General features: G+C 38.1%; 1 protein-coding gene across 1 annotated transcript in view; it reads left to right on the top strand.

Annotated features, from left to right (window-relative positions):
* Positions 1-25,479, top strand: part of RAPGEF5 (Rap guanine nucleotide exchange factor 5) — a 237,584-nt gene that overhangs the window by 79,836 nt on the left and 132,269 nt on the right. The window contains exon 7 of the mRNA XM_031013080.2: positions 9,149-9,197. Within this exon, the coding sequence (XP_030868940.1) occupies positions 9,149-9,197 (49 nt within the window). The remainder of the gene's footprint in view (positions 1-9,148; positions 9,198-25,479) is intronic.

Below are 25,479 nucleotides of genomic sequence, written 5' to 3'. Positions count from 1 at the left end.
TTAAAGACTGGATATGTCCTTTCTTCTGTCATTCAGCTCAACTATATTCTAATAATGTGATGAGGATGATAATAGCTAACACTCAAATAGCACTTACTCTGTGTCGGATCAGTCAGTCCCGATGATTTATACATGTTAATTCGTCTAAATCTCACAGCAATCCTATGAGGTAGAGGACTGTGACTCCACCCCACCGTCAGGAAACTACAGCTTCTCTCAAGGTTGGCATAAAATAATTAGAGATTCCCTACTCTTGTTTTAGATTTTTGGATCTCGGGTTCTGAATCTTGTTCTTCTAAGAGGCTTCACTTGTTAGCAGTTTTTATGTGTAGAATTTCTAGCTGGAAACAGTCTTCACTAATCTGAGTTTATCCCAATATCAGTCTTTGTAATGTAACATCCCTACAAGGTTCTACAGGAATCTGTCCCTACAAATGAGAGATTGCTACCATAGAAGATCCCTAGAATGTCTGGGACTTCACTGTTGATGTAGTTACACAGTTGCTATAGTTTATAATCTTACCTCCAAAGGGCACGATGATTGAGAAAAGATATGTATGGAATGGTGTGTAACGTAGAATAAAAGACATAGTAAGGCATGAGTTTAAAAATTATATTATGGCTTTGGAGATGCTTTGTTAAATCAACTATATCATGAAAATCCACCTGAGAATCATTTATGAGCTTTTTGTAGATTGAATAATACACTGGGTCTACCAGAAAACACCAAAAAAAGTAACTTGAGACATAAAAATTAAAATTTTAATGATGTAAACGTAATGTTTTATTTTATTATTACAACAAAAATTAAAATGTCTAATATAGACTTATTTCCTTAAAATACATTTTATATACAAATTTTTATTTATCAGGAAATTCAGGTAGATCAGCAGTTAGGGCTTCAGAGAAATTACCAATCAGAGGTTGTAAGAGCAGCTTTGAAAACTGAAGACACAGATACACCTGCTCTTTTGAAAAGATGTTAGTGTCGTTAGCTTGTTCTTCTGAGTTCTTGTAAACATCTATAGTGGCGCTCAGGAGAAGATGGTACCTAAGTTGGGATCTGAAGGGTAAGTAAGTGACAGCCATACAAGGTGGGGAGGTGGGGAGGCATTCCAGACAGAATATGTGAAAAGACCTGGGGCAAAGAGAGAGCATAGTCCATCCAGGGAATAGCAAAGGCCATATTTTAATAAGCTTCGAGCATGGATTTTGGAAGGAGGAATGGAGATAGAGATGATACTGAAGACCCGACCAGAAGAACACTATATATGCAGTATCAGACATTGGACTCTGTCATAGTGTCATGGAGAAATCTTTGAAGAATTTTTTGGGAAAAGATATAATATTATAAAATTTATATTTTAGGATGATTTAGTCTGACTGCAGAGTAGAGAATGATGTGGGATGGAGAGAGAAAAATTAGAGACAGAGGCCTGAGTAGGAGACAGTGATGGGCTGAGCTAAATCAGGGATACCTTGCTTCCTGGCTTGGACTGTGGTGTCTGATGGTGCCATTCATGGAGCAGATTTGTGGAGTGCAGTGGAATTGGTAAAAAAGTGACTTCATTCTAGGTTCAGTGGCTCACTGCTGTAATCCCAGTACTTTGGGAGGCTGAGGCAGAAGGATTGCTTGAGCCCAGGAGTTTAAGACCAGTCTGGGCAACATAACAAGATGTCATCTCTAAAAATAATTTAAAAATTAGCCAGGCCTGGTGGTGTGTGCCTGTCCTCTCAGGTACTCGGGAGGCTGAGGCAGGAGAATTGCTTGAGCCCTGGTCATGGAGGCTGCAGTGAGCCATGATTGGACCACTGCACTCCAGCCTGGGTGACAGAGTGAGAGACCCAGTCTCAAAAAAAGAAAAAGTGAATTCACCTTTGGAAATGTTGAGTTTGAGCCACTAAGTGGGACTTTCAGGTCCAGAAGGTAGATGGCTATGGGGATCTAGGGCCCAGGAAATATGGGCTGGAAATGCAAATATAATTGAAGTCATGTGAGTGAATGGAAAGAGAAGAAGGTCAAGAGGGTTGAGGATAAATCACTAAGGGACATCAAAGTCTTTATAAAAGGCAGAAGAAGGGGAGCCTTTGGAGAAGAGAAGCAGTAGCCAGAGAGGAAGGAGAAAACCTGGAGCATGGGATGCCATGGAATCCCAATGGTTAAGAAAAAGGGAGTGAGTAATAGTCGAGTTGTGCAGAGACGACAAGGTAAATGAGGATGGCTGTGTTCGTCAAGTTGAACTACAGGGAGGTGACTATCTCCTGGTCATTCTCCCGTGGATACTATCTACTCCTCATGGACTTTAACAAAACCAAATGCAATCCAGATGTTGATCTTTCTGGAGTCCATTTTTTGTGTGTGACCTGAATGTCATACCTCTAGTAATATTCCTAAAAACACTGTTATCCATTCTAAGTAATCCAACTCCCATTAACTCAAAGTATGCTTGTACTCAACTATCAGATCTTTTTAATGTGAACCTCTATCATATTAGGTGTATGTGTAGCAGACTTAATAGACGTTTAAAATCGTGGAAGACTTTATTCCAGTTCATTTTGTTAGTTTCAGATCACTTCTACATATATTAGTCTTTAAATGGCCAGCTATTATCTCAGTTACAATAAAGTTAACATGCATATTTGTTTGCATTAAACAAGTCTATTTAAGTGATTTAAAAATACCCCTGGCCAGGCGCGGTGGCTCACGCCTGTAATCCCAGCACTTTGGGAGGCCGAGGCAGGCAGATCACAAGGTCAGGAGATCGAGACCATCCTGGCTAACATGGTGAAACCCCGTCTCTACTAAAAATACAAAAAATTAGCCGGGCATAGTGGCGGGCGCCTGTAGTCCCAGCTACTCAGGAGGCTGAGGCGGGAGAATGGCGTGAACCCGAGAGGCGGAGCTTGCAGTGAGCCGAGATTGCGCCACTGCACTCAAGCCTGGGCGACAGAGCCAGACTCCGTCTCAAAAAAAAAAAAAAAAAAAAAAAAATACTCCTAAGTGCCTTGAAACAGATGAGTAAGGATAGATACATTTTATCATCACAGCATGCTTAACAAACACCTCTTTGATGTGATGACAGCAGCTACTGGGGAAATAACTATCTGTTAAATAAACTATTTGGTGGAGAACAGTAGTTTCTTGGCTGGGCATGGTGGCTCACGCCTGCAATCCCAGCACTTTGGGAGGCTGAGGTGGGCAGATCACTTGAGGTCAGGGGTTCAAGATCAGCCTGGACAACATGGTGAAACCCCATCTGTACAAAAACATACAAACAAATTAGCTGGGCATGGTGGCAGGCGCCTGTAGTCCCAGCTACTCAGGAGGCTGAGGTGAGAGGATTGCTTGACCCCAGAAGGCAGAGGTTGCAGTGAGCTGAGATCGTACCACTGCGCTCCAGCCTGGGCAACAGACCGAAACCTTGTCTCAAAAAAATAAGAAAATAAAAAATAAAAGTACAGTTCTTAAGAAGCATGTTTATTTATTTTTTCTAGAATTCTTAAAGTCCATACTAGCTTAACATTATATAATGGCTTAAAAGTTGTATATTTTTTGGGAATAAAACATGGAAGAATATTAGATTATGTTTCTTCTTACATTTAGTTTAGGAAATTGAGAAAAATGGGCTCTGTATTTTAAAAACATTTCTATCATGGCATCAAAATTTAAATGTTTCTAAGATTAATAGATTTACTAAAAGCCTTTAGGGAATTTGTGAATTGGCAATTCTATTAAAAATTAATTTGTAAGGACAACGCTTTGGTAACTAAGACCTTTGCTAATATTGCTCTGTCCTCTCAAAATGAGTTTCCTTGATTTTTTTTTTTCTTTTTTTTCCTTCTTTTTTTTCCTTCTTTTTTTTTTTTGAGACGGAGTTTTGCTCTGTTGCCCAGGCTGAAGTGCAATGGCGTGGTCTCGGCTCACTGCAACCTCTGCCTCCCGGGTTCAAGTGATTCTCCTGCCTAGGCCTCCCGAGTAGCTGAGATTATGGGTGCGCGCACCATACTCGGCTAATTTTTTTGTATTTTTAGTAGAGATGGAGTTTCCTCATGTTGGTCAGGCTGGTCTCGAACTCCTGACCTCATGATCTGCCCACCTCGACCTCCCAAAGTGCTGGGATTACAGGCATGAGCCACCGCGCCCAGCCCGACTTTCCTTGACTTTCTAATTGAGCTTCATACCTTGCTTTCAAGGACCTTCTCTTCCAGGAAGCCTGCTCATGTCTTCTCAGTTAACCTCTCCCATGGAGAAACTCTCTGTCGCTCAGAGTTTGCTTGAATCTTAGCTTTGATGCAAAACAGGTCTGGGAGCCTTTGGATTTTAAGACCAAAGGCACTATTAAACTGCCAGAGGAAAAAGAAGACAGAATGCTGGACATAAGACTGACTCTGATTCTCACTGAATGTCAAGGCTATTTTGTGAACAGCCATGTTGGTTATCCAAGATAGAAAGCCAAAACATTTCAACATGTTTCTGACTCTAGTTTCTGTTGGGTAACTAGGGGAGAGGGAAAAATTTGGGATATGTTTTATCAGTCCTTTAATCGTCCTCTATTTAGACATTTACAAGGCCAAATATAACTGTCAGCTGCAAGTGTTTTGAATTGCATAGTTGTTTTATATTGAGTAAACTGTATTTTAAATTAAACTTGAAGGTTCTTAAAAAGCCTCCTTGCAATTTTCTTTGTACTTGAATAAATCTTGTCTGTCGAACTGCTACTATAGTAAGTGAATCTTATTTGATTGGATTATAGCATAATTTTATATCTAAATACAGTGAAGGCCACGTTCCTTTACAAATGAATTAAATTAGAGGAGGACAAAGTACAGACTAAAAATTTTCAGTTGAAATGAAGGTCGAAATATGGGGCCTTGGAGAAAGTAAGATACTTGTTGAATAGAGCAGTGATTTCTCACCCTGGATGCAATAGAATCACCTAGGAATCTTGGAAACAACGACGCACACTGATGCCTGGTTCTCTCCCGAGATTCTGATTTAGTTGGGGCCTAAATATCAGTATTTTTTTTAAACCTCTCCAAATGATTCTAATGTGCGGTCAAGTTTGAGAACTGCTGAACTAGATGAAAACTCAAGCTATTTAAAGAAAGCATTTCCCAGTAAGTAGACAAAAAGTAGTGACCAAATAGCAATTGGAAAAGAAGAAACATGAGAAAAAGATGAGGGAGGGAAACTTTAATGTAAAACTAGTAGAGGTTTATAGTCCCTTATTCACAGTCCTACATTAGAAAAACTCTGAAAAACAAAAGTTCTTCATAACTAACTTGGTGGCAAAATCCAACCAAAACTGAACATATTTGGTGGCAAAACTCTAGGCTTTTTCTAGTCTTCTTTTATCCCATTTGATTTGAATAGTAATGCATTTCATGGAAGAAATATTAATGTATCTGACTACAAGTTGCTGCCCCAGACCTCACTGAAGATACCTTTCTGAAATGTGTAAAATTTTGAATTCTGAAATACATCTAGTCCCAGGGAGTTCTGAAAAGGAGTTAAGGATTATAGTAGAGAAGGGTTATGATAGGAAAAACCAAGCTAATAATTTACTGTTTCTGTCAGATTAAGAACAATGCATTTTTTTCTAATGACCTAGGCAGTGGTTTTGTATCCTCATTGGATAAAAACCATGGCCAGTATCAGAACGTGGTTCTACTACATTTGGTACATTTCTCAAGCCTAACCCAACAGTGGCTCTATTTCAGGCATGGTGAGAGGAACTCAAGTTAGCCAACAACACAGTTAGATTACAGTAGAAAAATCATCATTGTCCTATAAAAGACTCTTCAGCATAACAAATGACTCCAGAATCTACAGATTTGAAACAACGTGTATTTATTATGTTAGTACCGGGTCTGTCTCACAGACGTGGCAGATGGATGAAATGAGTACTCAGACACAGGTAAGCAGTGTGAGAGCACCTAGGTGACTGCCTGGCTCTAGTGGCCAGAGAGCAGCTCTGAGAAGCTGGAGCTGCTTGCTTTTATTCAGTGCAGGCACAGTGCCAAAAACCTGGAGCCAACACTACCTGTAGGTAATTAACATTCATTGTTCCCCTTTCAGGGAACGTCAGGTGTACATAGATGATCAAAGGTCAGTTCCTGGTCAACACAAGTAAGCAAGCTTGTTTAAGATAAATTCCCCCACATTCTTTTGTACCTACTCCTTGCCCTCTGCCTCAGTTTTATAGAACAGCTGCCTTCACCTATTCTCCCCCGGGGCTCTGCAGAACCTTTCGACCTTTCAGAAGGTTTGTGTCCTTTCCCTATAGTTTTTCCCACCAATCTGACTGATCCCCCACATGTTAGGAGTTGGGAAGCACCTTAGCTAGGTAGTTCCTGCTCAGGGTGTCTCAGGAGGTTGTGGTCAGAATGTCAGCCAGAGCCTCAGTTATTTGAAGGCTCAACTGGCACTGGAGTATGACATTTCTTTTCCAGTGCTAACAGGTCCCTTATTAGCACACAAAGAAAAGTGTAGTCCCTGTTTATGTAATTGCTCAGAGTTTTAGTTTTCAATTCAGTTTCATATAAACCTAACAATTATTTGCAAAGGCCAGCTTTGAATCCTTCTAACGTGTTCTGAAGATTTCTGCTGGGAGTAGCTTATGACAGGGGAATGCCTTCTCTGAATTTTCATTGTCCTCCCTCGGGAAGTTTTTTCTCTCCCCTCGGTCCTTTCTGTGTTTTCTCCTTCTGTCTTTGTATAAATAGGGTTGTCTCTTCAACCACCTCTTGTGGGCTAATGAGTGAGTGTCAGTTGCCCAGGATAATGTGAAGAAAAGGCAAACAGGTCCCTGCCTCAGTGGAGTTTCCAGCCAAAATGTAGGCATTAGTTACACAACTTTAAATGATTAATTGATTGCTAGGTCATTTAAAAAAACAAAAAAGAACTGTGAAGATGCTGTAGCAGCATAAAAGGGATCTTACCCAGTGTGTGCTCTGCTTGATCAGCACTTTCCCCTTTGCGTCTTATAGGAAGACTAACCTATCTTTGGGTTTCTTTTTTTTTTTTTTGTCAAAACCTTTTTCCCTCCCAGTGCAGAAGCACGGAAGCTATCGTACATCCTACTTTGCATAAAATACTCGTATCCTCCCATGGCAGAGGTTCAGTTGATGTAGTGTAGTACAGTACAGTAATCTCATTTATTTTATGTAAAAAAGCAGCCTAGGTTCTAAGTTGAACTGTGAAGTTCTTCATGCCTTTCTCACTGCCTGTCTCTCACCCTCCCAAGTGCCCTGGAAATGCTCCATTTTTTGCTCGCTTATCTCATTCTTTCCTTTCTTTCTCTGTCAACTCTTTGAAAAGCTGTAGTGTTATACAATGGTGGGAATATAATCCTTTCCTTTTCTGAGCTGTTTCTCTTTTGGGCATCATTTTCTAATTGGAAAAGGAAAAACTGAGAATCCCATAGAGGGAGTTCAGGTGTGGAAAATTAAAAGAGGAAGCTGGAGATGACTGGTTTTGATCCTTTGTGAGCAAATTAAGTGATCCACCTCATGCATGATTTTCCGTCTCTGCCTTCTCCCTGTGTGTGTGCCACAGTGGGGTTTTCCCTGGGAGCTCATAGCATCTAGAAACCATTGACAAGACCCTTGTGAATGTTTATAATCTGCCTCTTTGTCCCAACTCCAAATATTTGTGACACTGTGAATGAAGAAAATCCTAAAAAGAACTGGTAATACTACAATAAACCTTACAAACAATTTAAAATATGTAAAATATGCAGTAATTGATATTTTTACTTTGATGCTTTTTAAATGTATTTGAGTATGCATACCAGTACTTAAACGAAGGTTTTCTTGTGGTCATTCATCACTTCTGTCTGCCTCAGTACTCTTCCCACTAAGTTCTTTAACTGTAAACTTTCCAACTGTGAGCATTTTCAGAGCTCAAACTCCTAAGGTTGGAGAGGGACTGATTGTCTTCTCACTGCTGTGTAATTTCCCTGAGAGAATCTTACGGTGTCAAAGAATCAGCTAAATCAAGACTATGCATTTTTGAATGACTTTCACTTAGCCCATCAGGGAAAGTGCAGCAATAAAGACAGATGGGACAAGCTGCCTTCTGCAGGGGTGATGATGCCCTGGCTGTTGAGAAAGCCAGTCCTAGGTGGAGTCTCAGGGTCTAGCGTATTGCTACACTTGCCTTCCAGTAAATGAATGTAGATTACGTTAATTTGAATAGCAAATCTGCAATTTAACCTTGAACTCCCTTTGAAGTGTCATTACTGCAATATATTCTGCTGCCTGATACCCCCCCCCCCCCCGAAAAAAAAAACCCCACCATCACCAGTTCCAAACACCTGAACACACAAACTTCTGAGTTTAAGAGATTGTGTCCTGAAGGGGAGAGAGCTTCCTCATTATGGAATTTTTATTGATACCTTCATGTTATCTTTGAAAGTGACTGTGCTTATTTTTGTCACTGTTTCGTGTTCTGCTTTGAAAATGTTTTCAAGGAAGGATTTAAGTGTTCAAAGTGGGAAGGATGAGAGTGAGATTAAGTGCTAAAAACTTTGGACAAGTAAGTAGGGTTAAAGACATTTAGGATTTTAAAGGTCATCTAGTATATTCCCATTTCACCTGCCCTATGCATTGATGATGCTTGCTTTTATGTGGCATATTATCCAAAATGGTGGCTGTAAACCTGTCAGACTTGCAGTGAACATTCATTATATTTGAGCAGAGGTCCAATTAAACCAGGATTACCTATATCAACTTTACTAGAATTTCTGTATAAACTAGCATCTTTGAGGGATAAGTAATATTTAATCTTTATTATGGTATCATGTATATTTTAATAATTCATAATTGCATTATATCTGAATATTATATAGTTTTTTTTAAGGTACTTCCCATCATCACAGGGTAAATACCAGTGTTTTACAATGTATACATTCTGGCAACTGTGTGACTTTTAAAAAAGTAATTCAATATGATTCTTCTAAAAGTTTCTATGCAGAGGTTTTTCCATGTACTAAAAACAAGCAAAAATCAAAAAATTGCTGGCAGCAAACTTAGGTCTAATTGCAACAGCTCTGAATTTGGGTTGGATATCTAAGAACAAAGTACTGCTTTTGATGGCTACATTTTTCTTCTTCTAATTTGATTTTCCCCCCTAATATTTTATTAGGTGCAGAGAGAGCTAGCTGCTGTTATTGCTTTGAAAGCAAGGAAGTCTGGTAAGTCATCTTTTATGGGGCTGGAGGAAGATTCTAATTCTTTGGGGGTATTTCACATATCATCTGGTAGTGTGCAGTTGAGTGTATCTCAGGAAGTTGTGGTGTAGAATGCAAAGAATTATACCATTTGTTTTTAAAAATCATTTGTTCTACCATCAGAATAGCACAGGATGTTATATGTAGTTCTTTAAGATAAAATGTCACTGCTTTACTCTAATCCATTTTTGATTTCAAGAAAAAATGAAATTTAAAGTTAAAAATATGTTTGAAGTCCATTGCAACCATATAAGGATCTAGGTACATGACAAAGTAAGCTGATCACCTTGTAATTATGTATCTTAATGACAAAGGACAATGGGTACTATAGAGGTGGTCTTTTTTATAAGGCTTTAAAAAAATCTCAAAGTAGTTTCTTCTAAAAATAATTGAATTGCTTAATGAGATTTCAAAGCAAACATTATTCCTAGGATTGATTGATAGGTCTGATTCCTCATACCTATAGGGTATAATCTGTGGAAGTAACATGTGGAAAGGAAAAGGGGGCTTTCAAATACATTTTAAAGGAGAAAAAAACATAATCTGTTAGAATTCAATATGAAATGGAGACTCACTGAAGTAGAAAAATGCTTGCTTAGATGGGAGGAATGTCAGTAGGAGGCATCCTTTGCTGCGGGAGGAGGTCAATGCTGAATGGAATGAAAATCAGAAGGGAGGTACTTCTTAGATAATGTTAAACTAGAATAAGACGTTTCAGGCGAAAAGACTATGACAAAATCAAAGTGATGACCAAACTTGAAGAAATAAAATGGAATGGAAATGTCTCAGCAACACAAACTGTACATTTTATATCTTTCTTTTTCCAGTTAGAAACCCTAAGAATTTGATTTTTTCTCAGTTACTATTTGAACCAAAAGACCTTACAGTGAATTAGCTTATTACATTCATATTACTTTCTTTGTTGGTTTGGCAGATGTTGAGGACATAGAGACTGGAAGCTATAAAGGTAGTGGGTAGGAGGATGCAAGGAACAGCAATCTTGGGTATTGAACAGAGGGCAGCATGAATAAGGCTCCCCAGTGAACAGCATTATATTTGCAGAGGTGGAGGCCAATGTAGAGAAAGGACATCAATAAAGATTGCAGGAGGGAAATGCAAATCAAAATCACATTGAGATTTCTCCTCATCCCAGCTAGAATGGCTGTTATCAAAAACACAAAAAATAATAGATGCTGGCAAGAATGTGGAAAAAGGGAAACTCTCATACACTGTTGGTGGGAATGTAAATTAGTACAGCCACTATGGGAAACAGTATGGAGGTTCTTCAAAAATGTCAAAATAGAACTACCATAGGATTCAGCAATCCCATGGAAATCAGTGTATCAAAGAGATATCTGCACTCCCATATTTATTGCAGCACTGTTCACAGTAGGCAAGATGTGGAATCAAGTATGTATCAATAGATAAATGGATAAAGAAAATTTGGCACATATACACAGTGAAATATTATTCAGCCATGAAAAGGAATAAAGCCTGTCATTTGTAGCATCATGGATAAGCCTGGAGGACATATGTTAAGTGAAATAAGCTAGGCACAGAAAGACAAATACTGCATGTTTTCACTCATATGTGGCAGCGAGAAAAGTTGATCTCATTGAGATAGAGAGTAGAATGATGGTTGCTAGAGGCTGGCAAGGGTAGGAGGGATGAAGAGTTGGTTAATGGGTACAAAAGTATAGTTAGATGGAGTAAATTCTCTACTGTTCAATAGCACAGTATCGTGGCTATAGTTATCAATAATTTATTGTATATTGCAAAATAGCGAGAAAAGAAGATTTGAAATGTTCTCAATACAAATGATATATGTTTGAGGTGATGGATATCCCAACTACCCTGATTTGATTATTATACAATATTTGCATGTATTAAAATATCATGTACCATACAAATATGTACAATTATTATTTATCAAAAAAGTAACTCTAAAAAAAAGATTGTAGGAGGGAGGGCCTGGAAATAAATTTTTCTGGAGCTGATCTTGATTCTCGTCATGATAAAGAGACAAATGTACAGTCCGTATAAGTTGGGATGACAGTGTCTTGAAGGATAGGATTTGATTTTTTAAAATTTCAGAATAAGGTAGAGAAGTAATAAAAAAGTTATAGCATGTCATTGCCAGAGAAAGAGCAAGTAAATACAGATAGGGGGGCTGGAGAAGGGGTGGCTGATTTACACGGAGTGGGATTGGAAAGCCTCTGATTTAGAGATTTTTGAGCCAAGACCTGAAGTTGGTGAGGGAGTGAGTCCTGTGGCTATCCACAGAGTATTTGGGTGGGCACATTATGCCAGATGGGTTTGAGAGACTGCAAGGAGGCAAGTGAATGAGGCTGAGAGAAGTAGCTTTGCAATGTCAGATGAAGAAGTTTCAACTTTCTGGAGGTGGAGGGAGATGAAGATGAGCAAGCAAGACCCACACATGTTAGATTGCATAATGTCAAAGACTGGTATGAAGTCAATTTTATTATGTTGTGATGTCACTGTATGATATTAGCATGTCTGTTTTCCTTACTTATTTGATCAATGGAGTTTGGAATGTGAATACAATTTTGGCAACTTCTCAGGGACAGAGTAAAGTGATCTCATACACTTATACTAATGATGGGAACATAAATTCATAGTTTTTCAGGAAAGCAGTTGTTCAGTATATTCCAGTGACTCTATAATCCAATAGGTTTATATGACTGGAGGTCTGGCTGTAGGACATAATCAGAGGTGCATGTAAACATTAAGATAGAAGAATATCTGTTGCATTTTTTTTAAACAGAAAGTAGAAACAATCCTTAATTCCTTGTGATAAGGAAATAATAAAATTGATAGATCAGTGCATTGGAATATTAAACAGCTTTTAAAATGATGTTTGGGAGAATTAATATAGTAATTTTTTCAGTGAATAAAGTTGTATACAGTAGCATGTATTCTCTTTTTCATGATAAAAATAGCTTTATTTTTTCTTGCTATCATAGTAGAGCATGCTCATTGAAAAAAACTTTTATAATACAGGAATGTATGAAGAAGAAATTTGAAAGTTATATATCATCTCACCAATCTAACCACTAATACTCATTTTATTTCCAAACATTTTTTAATTTTTAATTTTAATTTTAATTCTTTGTATTTTGGCTATTTCCAATTATTTTTTTCTTTTTTCTTTTTTCTTTTTCTTTTTTTTTGTTTTCCGTTTTTTGTTTTTTTGAGATGGAGTCTCGCTCTGTCGCCCAGAATGGATTGCAGTGGCGCAATTTCGGCTCACTGCAACCTCTGCCTCCCAGGTTCAAACAATTCTCCTGCTTCAGCCTCCCTAGTAGCTGGGAATACAGGCATGTACCACCACACCCGGCTAATTTTTGTATTTTTAGTAGAGACAGTGTTTCGCCATGTTGGCCAGGTTGGTTTTGAACTCTTGACCTCAGGTGATCCACCCGTCTCTGTCTCCCAAACTGCTGGGATTACAGGCATAAGCCACCGCACCCAGCCACCAAATTTTTAAAATTAATATGCAGATATTATATATTATATATTAATATGCTGCTGATTTAATAAAAGGATCATCTTATGTGTGCTCTTTTGAGATAACTGTAGATTTGCACACAATTATAATAAATAATACAGACAGATCCAGAGTATCTTTTATGCAAGTTCCCCCAATGATAACATTTTGCAAAACTACAGTACAGTATCACAACCAGAACATTAACATTTTCATCAACACAGCGATCCCTCCTGTTGCTCCTTTATAGCTACACTGACTTTCCACTACCTCTTTTCTCTTCTTAATTCCTGGCAATCACTAATCTGTTCTCTATTTCTGTCATTTCAAAAATATTATATAAATAGAATCAGACAGTATGTAACCTATTGAAATGGGCTCTTTTCACATGGCATGATTTTCTGAAGCTTCATTCAGGTTGTTGGATGTATCAATAGCTTTTTCCTTGTTTTTGTTTGTTTGTTTTGAGACAGGGTCTCACTCTGTCACCCAGGCTGCAGTGCAGTGGCACGATATCGGCTCACTACAGCCTTAACCAAGGAAGTCTAAAGCAGTCTTCCCACCTCAGTCTCCTGAGTGACTGGGACTACAGATGCACACCACTACACCTAGCTAATTTTGTTTATTTTTTGTAGAGACAGGGTCTCACTACATTGCTCAGGCTGAGTGCTTTCTTTTTTATTGCTGAATAGTGTTCCGTGGCATGAAGTTACCATAATACTTTTAACCATCCGCCAATTGAAGGACATCTGGGTTGTTTCCAGTTCTTTGGCTATTTTGAATGAAGCTGCTACAAACATTCCTATTTAGGGTTTTTTGTATGTGTGAGCCTATCTTCATTTCTCTGGAATAAATACTCAGGAGTACAATTGCTGTGTTCTATGTTTATGTTTAGTTTTTTGAGAAACAGCTAAACTATCTTTCACAGTAGCTGTGCCATTTTTACATTCTCACTAGCCATGTGTAAGTGCTCCAAATTCTCTCAGATTCCCTGCGTCCTTGCCAGCATTTGGTATCATTATTATTATTATTTTTAATTTTAGCCATTCTGATAGGTGTATAGTGATACCTTGTCGTCATTTTTATTTGCATTTCCCTGATGGCTGATAATGTTGATCTTCTCAAGTGCTTATTTGCCATCTGAATGTTGTTTTTGGTGAATTGTTTGTTGATGCCTTTTGCCCATTTTTTAATTGAATTGCTTTTTTTTTGTTTTTTATTGTTGAGTTTCGAGAATTCTTTATGTATTCTAGGTAGTAGTCCTTTGTTGATAAGGAATGGTTGGCAAATATTTTCTTCTAGTCTGTAGCTTGTCTTTTTCATCCTCTCGACGAGTCTTTCACAGATCAAGGGGTTTTAATTTTGATAAAGTCCAATTTATTAATTTTTAATGAGTCTTTTAATGCTTTGGGGTTAAATCAAAGAACTCTTTACCTAGCTCTAGAATCCAATTATTTTCTATGCCTTTTCTTCCCCTAAAAGTTTTAGTTTTATGTTTTACATTTAAGTCCATGATCACTTTTGAGTTAGTTTTGATATAAGGTATGAGACTTAGGTCAAGTTTCTCTTTTTTTTTTTTGGCCTATGAATGTTCAGTTACCTCAGCACCATTTGTTGGAAAGACCATCTTTCCTTTTGCACCTTTGTCAAAAGTCATGTGGGCATATTTGTATGGGAGTATTTCTGAGTTCTTTGTTCTGTTCCATTGAACAGATTCCATTGGTATCCATCAATACTACAATATTGATTACTGTAGCTGTATGTAAAATCCATTTTTATAGGATTAATATTATTGTTATTATTTTTGAGACAGGGTCTCACTCTGTTGCCTAGGCCGGAGTGCAGTGGCGCAGTCACAGCTCACAGCTCACTGCAGCTTTGACCTCCCAGGCTCAAGCAGTCTTGCTACTTCAACTTCCTGAGTAGCTGGGGCTACATGCAGGCATGTGCCACCACACCTACCTAATTTTTTTTATTTTTTAATTTTTGGTAGAGAGGGGTTTTGCTTTGTTGTTCAGGCTGGTCTTAAACTCCTGAGCTCAAGGTGCGTGGTGATCCTCTCACCTTGGCTTCCTGCACCCAGCCTAAATTTTATATCAGTAATATAGTTTTACATCATTTTTATTAATTGTATATACTAGCAGTTTAATTCTCGGTTGTACATTTAGGTTTTTAGTTTTTTTTCCATTGTAAATAATAATAGAAGAACCTGAATGTATATTTTTGTACATATCTCTTCGTTCCCTTTTCCAGTTATTTCCTTATAATAAATTACTAAATGTGGAATAGCTAGCTGTGGACAGCGTTAAGGTTTTGTTTTTCACATTTAGGACTTTAAGTCCTCTGGAATTAATTTTATGTATATGGTGTGATGTGGAAATCAAAATGTTTTCCTTATGTTAAGCCAGTTACCCTATGAGCATTCACTGAATTCTTTGCTCACTGATCTATAATGCTTACTCCATTATATATGAAGTTTATATACATGCTATGCTTGGATTTATTTCTGGTCTCTGTGTTCCACTGATCTATTTACCTTTCCTTGTGCCTGCACTATCCTGTTTTAATTACCAATGCTTTATAATAAGACTTCAGGGGAGAGTGGGGCATTGGGTGGGTAAGGCAAGTCTCTTCTTACTTTTCTTGTTCTCTTCAAAGTTTTAATTTGTCACGTTCCATGAAAGTCTCTATAGGGATTTTTTTATTGTGTATTTACCTTATAGATTATTATATAAATCAGATATTTTTGAGATATTGTGTTTCTATCAATGAATATAGGGTATCTTTCCCTGTACAAGTCGACATTTTTGTTTGATGTATTTTTAGGTACCTTGTAATTTTGATTACTATTGTAAATGAACTATTTTTTGTAATATCTTTTTTTTTTTACTGGTCCTAATCTCTGCATTGTGTGATGGTTCCTCAGTCTTTTTCTTTAATGAAATTTCTCTTTTTTTTTTTTTGATAGACTTTATTTTTTAGAGCAGTTTTAGGTTCATAGCAAAATTGAATACAAAGTGCAGAGAGTTGCTTTATACCTCCTGCCCCACACATGTACAGTCTCTCCACTATCAGCATCCCACTCTGGTTTGGAATGTTACGTTTTTTACAATAGCGGAACCTCCACTGACATGGGGTTATCACCCAAAGTCCATAGTTTAGGGCTCACTCTTGATGTTGTACATTCTATGGGTTTGGAGAAATGTATAATGACATGTATCCACCATTATAGTGTCATACAGAGTAGTTTTACTGCCCTAAAAAATCCTATGTGCTCCACTTATTCAACTCTATGTTCCTCTAACCCACTACAACCATTAATTTTTTTTTTTTTTTTTTTGAGACGGAGTTTTTGCTCTTGTTGCCCAGGCTGAAGTGAGTGCAGTGGCACGATCTCCACTCACTGCAACCTCTACCTTCCGATTTCAAGTGATTCTCCTGCCTCAGCCTCCCAAGTAGCTGGGATTACAGGCACCTGCCACCACACCCGGGTAATTTTTGTATTTTTAGTAGACGGGGTTTCACCATGTTGGGCCGGGCGTGGTGGCTCACGCCTGTAATCCTAGCGCTTTGGGAGGCCAAGGTGGGGAGATCACGAGGTCAGGAGTTTGAGACAACCATTAATCTTTTTAGTCTCTCCGTAGTTGTTGTCTTTTCCATAATGTCATATGGTTGGAATCGTACAATACGTAGCCTTTTCAGACTGGCTTCTTTCACTTAGTAATATGCGTTCAGAATCTTTTCATGGTTTCAGAGCTCCTTGGTTTTTAGTGCTGCATAATATTCCATTGTCTGGATGAACCAGTTTATCCATTTACTTACTGAAAGACATCTTGGTTGTTTTCAAGTTTTGGCAATTATGAATAAAGCTTTGGATATGCAGATTTTTGTGTGAATGTAAATTTTCATCTCTCTTGGGTAAGTACCAAGGAGTTTGATTGCTAGATCATGTGTTAAGAGTATGTTAAATTTTATTAGAAACTACCAAGTTGTCTTCCAAAGTGGCTATACTATTTTGCATTCTTACCAGCATAATTGAGAGGTCCTCTTGCTCCACATCCTCACCAGCATTTGATGTAGTCAGTGTTCTAGATTTTGGCCATTCTAATAGGCCATTTTAATAGATGTGTAGTGATATCTCTTTGTTTTCATTCACAATTCCCTAATGACATATGATGTTGAGCATCTTTTCATGTGCTTATTGTATGTCTTCTTCATTGAGGTATGTGTTCAGGTCTTTTGCTCATTTTTTAATTGGTATGTTTATTTTCTTATCGTTGAGTTTGCGTTCTATGTATATTTTGGATAACAGTTCTTTATCAGATATGTCTTTTGTAAAATATTTTCTCTCCATAGCTTGCCTTTTTATTTTCTTAAGTGTCTTTGCAAAACAGAAATGTTTTTATTTTAATGAAGTCTAGCTTATCAATTTTTTCTCGCATGAGTCATGCCTTCGGTGTTATATTTACAAAGTCATCACCAAATCTAAGGCCATCTAGATTTTCTCCTATGTTATAGTCTAGGAGTTATAATTTCACATTTTACATGTAGGTCTGGGGCCCATTTTGAGTTCATTTTCAAGGGTGTAATGTCTGTGTCTAGGTTCTATTTTTATTTTATTTTATCTTTTGCATGTGGATATCCAGTTGTTTCTGAACCACTTGTTGAAAAGACAGTCTTTTCCCCATTATATTGCCTTTGCTCCTTGTCAAAGATCAATTGACTATATTTGGGTCTATTTCTGGGCTCTCTATTCTGTTCCATTGATCTATTTGTCTATTCTTTTTTTTTTTGAGACGGAGTTTCGCTCTTGTTGCCCAGGCTGGAGTGCAATGGCGCGATCTTGGCTCACCACAACCTCTGCCTCCCTGGTTCAAGTGATTCTCCTGCCTCAGCCTCCTGAGTAGCTGGGATTGCAGGCATGCAGGTGCCACCATGCCCAGCTAATTTTGTATTTTTAGTAGAGACAGGGTTTCTCCATGTTGGTCAGGCTGGTCTCGAACTCCCAACCTCAGGTGATTTGCCTGCCTCGGCCTCCCAAAGTGCTGGGATTATAGGCGTGAGCCACCGTACCTGGCCTATTTGTCTATTCTTTCAACAATACCACACTGTCTTGATTGCTGTACCTTTACGTTAAGTATTGAAATTGGGTAATGTCTACCTTCCAACTTTGTTCTTCGCTTTCAATCTTGTGTTGACTATTCTCAGTATTTTTTCTCTCTCCATAAAAACTTCAGAATCAGTTTATCTGTATCTACATCTATTATCTCTTCTAGTTGGCTCTTTTTTTGTTGTATGAGAATTTTAGATTTTGTGTCCCTTAAAACTGTTTAACTCCAATGAGTTCTAATAGCTTCCTTAAAAATTATCTTGGATTTTCCACATGGACAAATTCATCATGTGTCAATGATGACTGTTTTGTCTATGTTTACCAATGCATATAATTCCTTTTTCCCCATATTATAATGTTTCATTAGAGCCTTGCAGTATAAGTTTGAATAATATCAATGATAGTTGTCATTCTTATTTTGCCCCTGACTTTAATTAAATATAATGTTTTCTGATTAGAAGAGCAATATAAATGAAGAAGATTGTATTAGGAAAAAACCAAGACATTTCTTTCTTACAACCCCTCTCCACCCTGAACTACAATACATTTGGGAAACAATCTAGGGGTAAAAATAACCAACAAGATATATATTACTGTATTCAAAGAATTCAAATATGGAAATATTAGAGATACCTGACTGATTCACTGTGCATTCTCAATGCTTGAGTTGGCATTGAGTGTGGATGTAAACGAACAATGGCAAGGTACACAAGAGCCTAAGTCATAGGTATTGTATTCATTCGTTCCTTTATCAAACCCTAGCTGGGCACAAACTATATGCTGAATGCAGTGTAAGGCACAGGATACAATAGTGAGCAAGGACAAGTATGGCCCCTGCTGTTTTAAAATCATAGCATATGTTTCATAGATAGAATGCATTAATGGGTCAGTGACTGTCAGAGAAAGGTAAACTTCTTATTGTGATTTTAGGAGGTGATCAAACGCAGAACCATTAAGCATGGCCTTAATTAAGTAGAGTTCCAGCTGCAGAATGGTGTTTTCTATGTATGCTTCTTATTTTTAAAACTATTTTGAATATTTTTTAAAGGAGAAGAAAAATACGCTAATATACATCAAATAAAAAAGTATTTAAAATGATAGCTGGCACATCTGGAGCTTGACAGAAGGAATTGATTACCCTGCTATCTTATGTCTAGTAGTAAAACAGTTAATTAGGGCACAGGTGGTCCTGCCAGATTTATGTCTAACTGCAAGAGGTTATTAAAATGAGCATTAATGTAAAAAATTTTTGGTTTCAGCTCACTGTACAAACAGAAATAAAAGTAACTGCCAATCAATGTAGGTTTTATAAATAATTAAAGGCTGTAGCTTAGTAAAAAATCTATTTGTTGTAATTTTCTAAAAGGCCATTAGGATGTGCCTTTGAACAGTTTTCTACCCTAAGAGCGAATCTTAGTGGATGTGAATAGCATTTTAAGGCTTCATAAGATTTGCAGAAATTTGCACAGATATCCTTGCACTTCTTTCTCGTTGTTGGATTGCTTATTCTCCTGCTAATGTTGGCTCATTAGTGTCTTGGGAGATGTGTTACTTCCCTTTTCCAGGGAATCCAAAGCACTTTTAGCTCTCATTATCTTTAGATCATATGAAATTTGTGCCATGGTGGGCTTCTATTTCTGGAAAGCCAGAAATCTCATAGTGGTAAATCTCCTTGGCAGTGTTTAAATTTCACTCTCTGTCCTTAGCCCATAGCTAGTTAAGTGTTTTAAAACTAAAGTATCTGGGATTTTAAAGTTTGAGAAGGAAAGAAGGGCCTCCAGGCTCTGTTTTATTTTTGCCATTACATGTCTTTGCGACCTTAGCTTTGTGATTTCAATTTGTATCTTGCAGGGACTGGCGTAAAATCTGGTAACCTCAGTGATTCCTTCCAGCTCTAATATTTAAAAATCCTATTCTAACAGTGTTTTCACTTTTTACATTCATTCCTCTCAGTCACAACCTTGGGACTATTTTATTCAGGATTATTTTAGGTGCATGTGACAGAAAAACTAACTGAAAACCAAAAAGGGAATTTTTTGCCTCAAGGACTCTGTAGAGTTTAACAGTCTCAGCGAGGGATTGTCCTGATAGCCCCAAAAGAAGCTTTGCTAAGCGATCTTGTTGGAAGGATGAAGTGCCCACCTCTGGAGCAGCAGGAGAATGGCAGGGGGAAGTAGACAGGTCAAGTCAACCCCGCACGTGCAACATACATGGCTCTACAAAGAACACCAGCAGAGGGGAGAATGGCTGCTGGGCGGGCAAGAGTAATGTGATCACCTCAGAAGGAATTGTTTGCACTGTCTCAATCACAAGATTTAGAGAGGAGGTGCCACCCTGAGACTCACACAGGCTAGAAAGTCTGCAGGCAGAATGCAAACTCAGGTTTTCCAACACCTGGTCTCTGGCATTTCCAGCCACACTCCCACTCTTGGTTAGTAATTTTCAAGATAATGAGAGTAAATATGTAACTTGTGAAAAGGCATTCTTATTCTGCTTTTGTTCCTGGAAATGGAAAGGAATGAATTGAAAACTCATAAACTCTTCAAGTTGTGGGTAATAACATTTTTTCCCTCTTTCTAGGATAAACCAGCCAGGAATTCAGGTTAAAGTGTTCTTCATGTACCAAAATATTTTACTAAGATATTACAATATATATGATATATCAAAGTGTATAAAATGGTTTAGCCTATTGTGTTTTTGGTTTTGGTTTTGGTTTTGGTTTTGTTTTGAGACAGTCTCATTCTGTCACCCAGGCTGGGGTGCAGTGGTGTGATCATGGCTCATTGCAATCTTTACTTCCCAGAGTCAGGTGATCCTCCCACCTCAGCCTCCCGAGTCACTGGGACTACAGTCATGTGCCACCATGCCCAGATAATTTTTAATTTTTTTTTTGGTAGAAATGGGGTCTTGCTATGTTGCCCAGGCTGGTCTCAAGCTCCTGGGCTCAAGCAGTCCTCCCGCCTTGACCTCTCAAAGTGCTGGGATTACAGATGTGAGCCATGGTGCCCAGCTAGCTTATTGTGTTTAGCTTTTAAAAACATTATTATTTTTAAGAGCTAGAACGGATAAGAGAGAAGCCAGTGTTTTATGTTAAATTGCTTTTTCTAAGATCATATAGGATACATCTTTGATTCCTATGTTCAAAGAATGTATCATATATGACCTTAGAATCCTACATTCAAGCTTAAATAGGCATTTGGGGTGGGCATATGGTTTCAACAACCTGGTAACTCTTATTTGCCATGACAGTGAACTCCAGGTAAAACTTTCAAGTAGGAAACCCCAGGATCTGGTAATCAAGGTGGACCTGTTAGACTCGGGGTCCCCAATCCCTGGGCCATGGATTGGTGCCTTTCCGTGGCATATTGGGAACTGGGCTGCACAGTAGGAGGTGAGTGGCAGCAAGCCAGCATTACCCGCTGAGTTCCACCACCTGTCAGATCAGCGGCAGCATTCGATTTTCACAGGTGCGCAACCCCTGTAGTGAACTGCACATGCAAGGGATCTAGGTTGCGTGCTCCTTATGATAATCTAGTGCCTGATGATCTGAGGTGGAACAATTTTATCCCCAAACCATCCCATTTCCCCCTTCCTCTCCAAGTCCATGGAAAAATTGTCTTCCATGAAACTGGTCCCTGGTGCCAGAAAGGTTGAGGACTGCTCTATGAGACAATCTGAGGGGTTTGATTTTTTTTTTTTTTTTTTTTTTTGAGACGGAGTTTTGCTCTTGTCACCCAGGCTGGAGTGCAATGGCGCCATCTCAGCTCACTGCAACCTCTGCCTCCTGAGTTCAAGCGATTCTCCTGCCTCAGCCTCCTAAGTAACTGGGATTACAGGCATGTGTCACCACACCTGGCTAATTTTTTTTTCAGTAGAGACGGGGTTTCTCCACCTTGGTCAGGCTGGTCTCAAACATCCCACCTCAGATGATCCGCCCGCCTCGTCCTCCCAAAGCACTGGGATTACAGGTGTAAGCCACCACGCCCGGCCTTTTTTTTTCTTTTGATTACCCTTTGTCTAGAGTCCCAGCTTTCCAGATCTACTGTGAGTAACAATCACATCACCAGTAACACAATTTTGGAAAACTTAGAGGTTTTAAGCCCCCTTTTCAAGTATATGTATGTAATATTGGGAGCAGTCACATGTTAGCAGGACTCACCATGCGAGGCATTTGTGAGGTTTGAAACTGGACACCAGTGAAAAGGCATATTCTACTTTGGAGCAGAATATTCCAAAGACAAGATATTCATATTGCTTTGTCACAAGAAATGAAATTGATGATAGAATATTTTTAACAGTATAAATAAGGCTTTCCCTTTTCCATGTGTAGAAGAAAAAAATAACCTTTATACCTGTGGAATAGCTTCTGCTTTTATGGTCTTATAAATTTTTACTTTTTATTTTTAGTTGACAGGTTCTTCTTTTAACGTAGCACCATATTAGACTTTACCTTGATCCTTTGGTAAATACATAGCTAATATTTAGGAGAATGCATGACAAATGGGATTTTAGAATGGATGTTAGTAATAAAATTAGGGCCAGCAAAGACGGGCTGACTTGCTTAATATAATTATTGCCATCTCAAATTTCCTTTACCTTTCTGATAATATGTGTTTAATTTTTTTGGAAGAAATTTAAGTTATCTTAAAAAGCTATAGAGATATTATTTTGAATGCTCTCCTTTTGATCTTCTTTCCATCTAATTGCTGAGTGTTCTAATAGAGTGTTTACGCTAAAAAATGCTACATTATAAGAGGAGTCTGTTGGCTGTATTTAAGTAATTAAAAGTTTATGCTTATTTTTTGGTGATATTTTCAACCACGTGCATTTCCCAAGACTTTCACAGCTTCTGAAAGGATGGACCAGGATCCTCTCAGAATTGATTTTTCCAGATGGTTTGTTTCTGTCCTTTTCTTTTCTTTTGCCACATCCTCGATACTGTGTCCGGCAGCGCCCATCACTCTCATTTGTGGTCAGCACAGGCCAACACCGATTGTCTGATAACCCCGCTGAATGTGTTGTTTAGCATTTGTCAGCCAAGAGGAAAGAAGTGTCATGTGTTTTCCCCTAAAATAATCAACACAACATTGTTGTCTTCCTAATTGATTGATGATTCCTAGGATGTTTTCCCCAAAAGAGAGAGCTTTGCCTAACACCATGCTGATTGTTGAAGTTTGTAAAATCTGTCTCCTTCTCCAGTGCTATAATAACTCCTTGTTCTAACATTTCCAGAGATCGTTCTTCTGTCCCTGCTTGCTGACAAATTTTGTATATTCACATCCTGTCTCCACCGGTGCATGTTCTTGTTGAGCAGTGATCAATTCAATGTTTGATGGGTTGTATCTTTCTTTTTTTTTTTTAAGTGAGATAAAACCATCGTAAGAATCTTAAAACAGCAATTCTTAATGCATTGTAAAGTTAAAGCATATTTGAAAATGTAAAATTCTTACAATCAAGAAAGTAATAGCACTGGTAAAGCCCAGGAATAATTGAAAATGCATTCAGCAGATGCTTTGTAAATTTTTTCTAACTCTCCCACTGGGATACAAAGAAAATTGCCTTTAAAAAAAGTCCCATGACACTATCTTTTGTAATTAGAGCTATTAAGTCGAAATGATAAATAACCATTCAATGGCAATAGCCCTTTTCACAGATTTCTCCTGATGAGCAGGAGATCTGAGAGTAGTGAGTATAAGAAGTTAGATTCCTTTAACCCTGAGAATTGTTTAGAATTAAGAAAATCAGAAAGCAAGGCAAGATGATTTTCTTTTTAATCCTTCAATATGGTCATGCCCATTAAGATAGTAAATGAAACAGATTTGCCAAGGAGGTGAATAAGTATAACTACAGCAGCACATACTCCAGAATCCAAGGTTTTTGAGGTCTTGGTTTTCAGAAATACTTGGGGCACTTCAGTCAAGCTGTGTAACACTTAGTAGACAAAGCTAATTGAATTGCTGTAAGTGGGAGCTTGTTCCTATTGTAGGGAATTTGATCCTGGGAAGAAGAACTGAACACTGATGGTGCCAGTAAGGTGACGTTGCCCAGAGCAGGTTACTGTCTGGTCTTGTGTGGTCCAGGACAATGATTTTAAGCTCTTCAGAGTCCTACTTCTTCTTGCACATGTTTTATACACATTGCTAAGCCTGGAGAAACAGTTTCCTGAGACATAGAGCAGAGAGGTGGGTGTAAGGCGGGGGAGAGGCATTAAAGAGAGAATCAAGTTTTCTAGTTGAGAGCTAAGAAGCAGCTTCCAGCATTGCAGCTCCTGGGAACATGTTTTTTGTGAGGAAACTAGATGAGCATAATGAGTGTACCCTGTGCATAAATCCAATATTAGTTCTGTACCCAAGGTCAAATGAAAGTTAATGACCATTTACACACCAGAGATCTGAAACCCACATTTTATTTCCTTCTCATAATGACAAAAGGGGAGAGCAATTTATATTTAAATTGATTTAAATTTCAAAGCATAAACACAGAGGTCTCCCTGGCACCTCCACTTCTTTTTTTTTTTTTTTTTGGTCAATGAAACTTCCTGGCAGGGCTCAACTTTCATGAAAATGAAATCCCATCCTATATCATTTTCCCAATGTGGACAGTTTTTGTTTTTTGTGGAACTACCTCATTCTCACCCTGCTGGGTTAGTGATACCAAATCAGAAGTCAGCAGTGCAATCAGGGCCACTTTATTTAATGATTTAGGTTTTGCATTTGTTGAGCTAATTAACTGATTGTGGCAACTAATGGCTGTCCTTAATACACTGTTGACTGGGCAGCTACTCCCCTGAAGCCTGCCAGCTCCTTTGTCCTTGGTTCCCTGGTGAGTGGAAGCTGCTTCCCAGATGAATCTGTGATACATGCCACCCAGCATTCTGAGGCAGGGCCCAAGAGGCCATTATGCTAATTACCAGGTGCCCTAAACAGGACATGCATCCACTTATAACCCTGTATCTGACAAATTCTGTGTATTTGGGTAAATAAAGGTTTGCATTGGAGGGTACATGAGTGGTTGCTGGGGGGGTGGCATTGTCTATGATTTATTTTTAGAATTTACAATTCTGTGACTGCTTCTCTGTAAGGTACAGCATTTTTATATTATATTGCTTTTGCAATCTGTAGATGTTTTAAAATATTAAATATTAAAATATTTGAGGAAATAGTAGGAGATCACATAATTAAATGGAAAACTTTAATGGCTAAAATCATGTCTCTTATATACTAAAATATTCCTTAAGAAGAAAAATCCTTGCCATATGCTGTTCTTATAGAGTTATGAAATTCTGTGGAAAACATGGGCTTCTACCAAAATTTAGCAGTTCTGGGGGTGCGGCCAGGAAATTTGACTCCTACACTGGGTGTGTTCCCCCTGATTAATCACTGTCTTTTTTCAGCCTCAGTTTCCATTCTTTTATAAAATGCAGAGGTAGGCTTGGTCGATGACTAGAGTACCATGCTGGAGGTCTTGTCCTAAGTACCAAGTACTAGGAAGCTCCCCTTCTCTCAATTATATATTGCTGTCTATTCCACAAGAATATGAGAATAATAATTACTAATCATTTATTTTCCTTCCTAAACTTTTTTCATTTTATCGACTTTTTTCCTAGTAAAAATCTACTGAAGGCCTTC

The sequence above is a fragment of the Gorilla gorilla genome, chromosome 6 (assembly GCF_029281585.2).
Source record: "Gorilla gorilla gorilla isolate KB3781 chromosome 6, NHGRI_mGorGor1-v2.1_pri, whole genome shotgun sequence".
In the NCBI taxonomy this organism is placed as follows: domain Eukaryota; kingdom Metazoa; phylum Chordata; class Mammalia; order Primates; family Hominidae; genus Gorilla; species Gorilla gorilla.
This window is presented reverse-complemented; position numbering and strand designations above follow the sequence as displayed.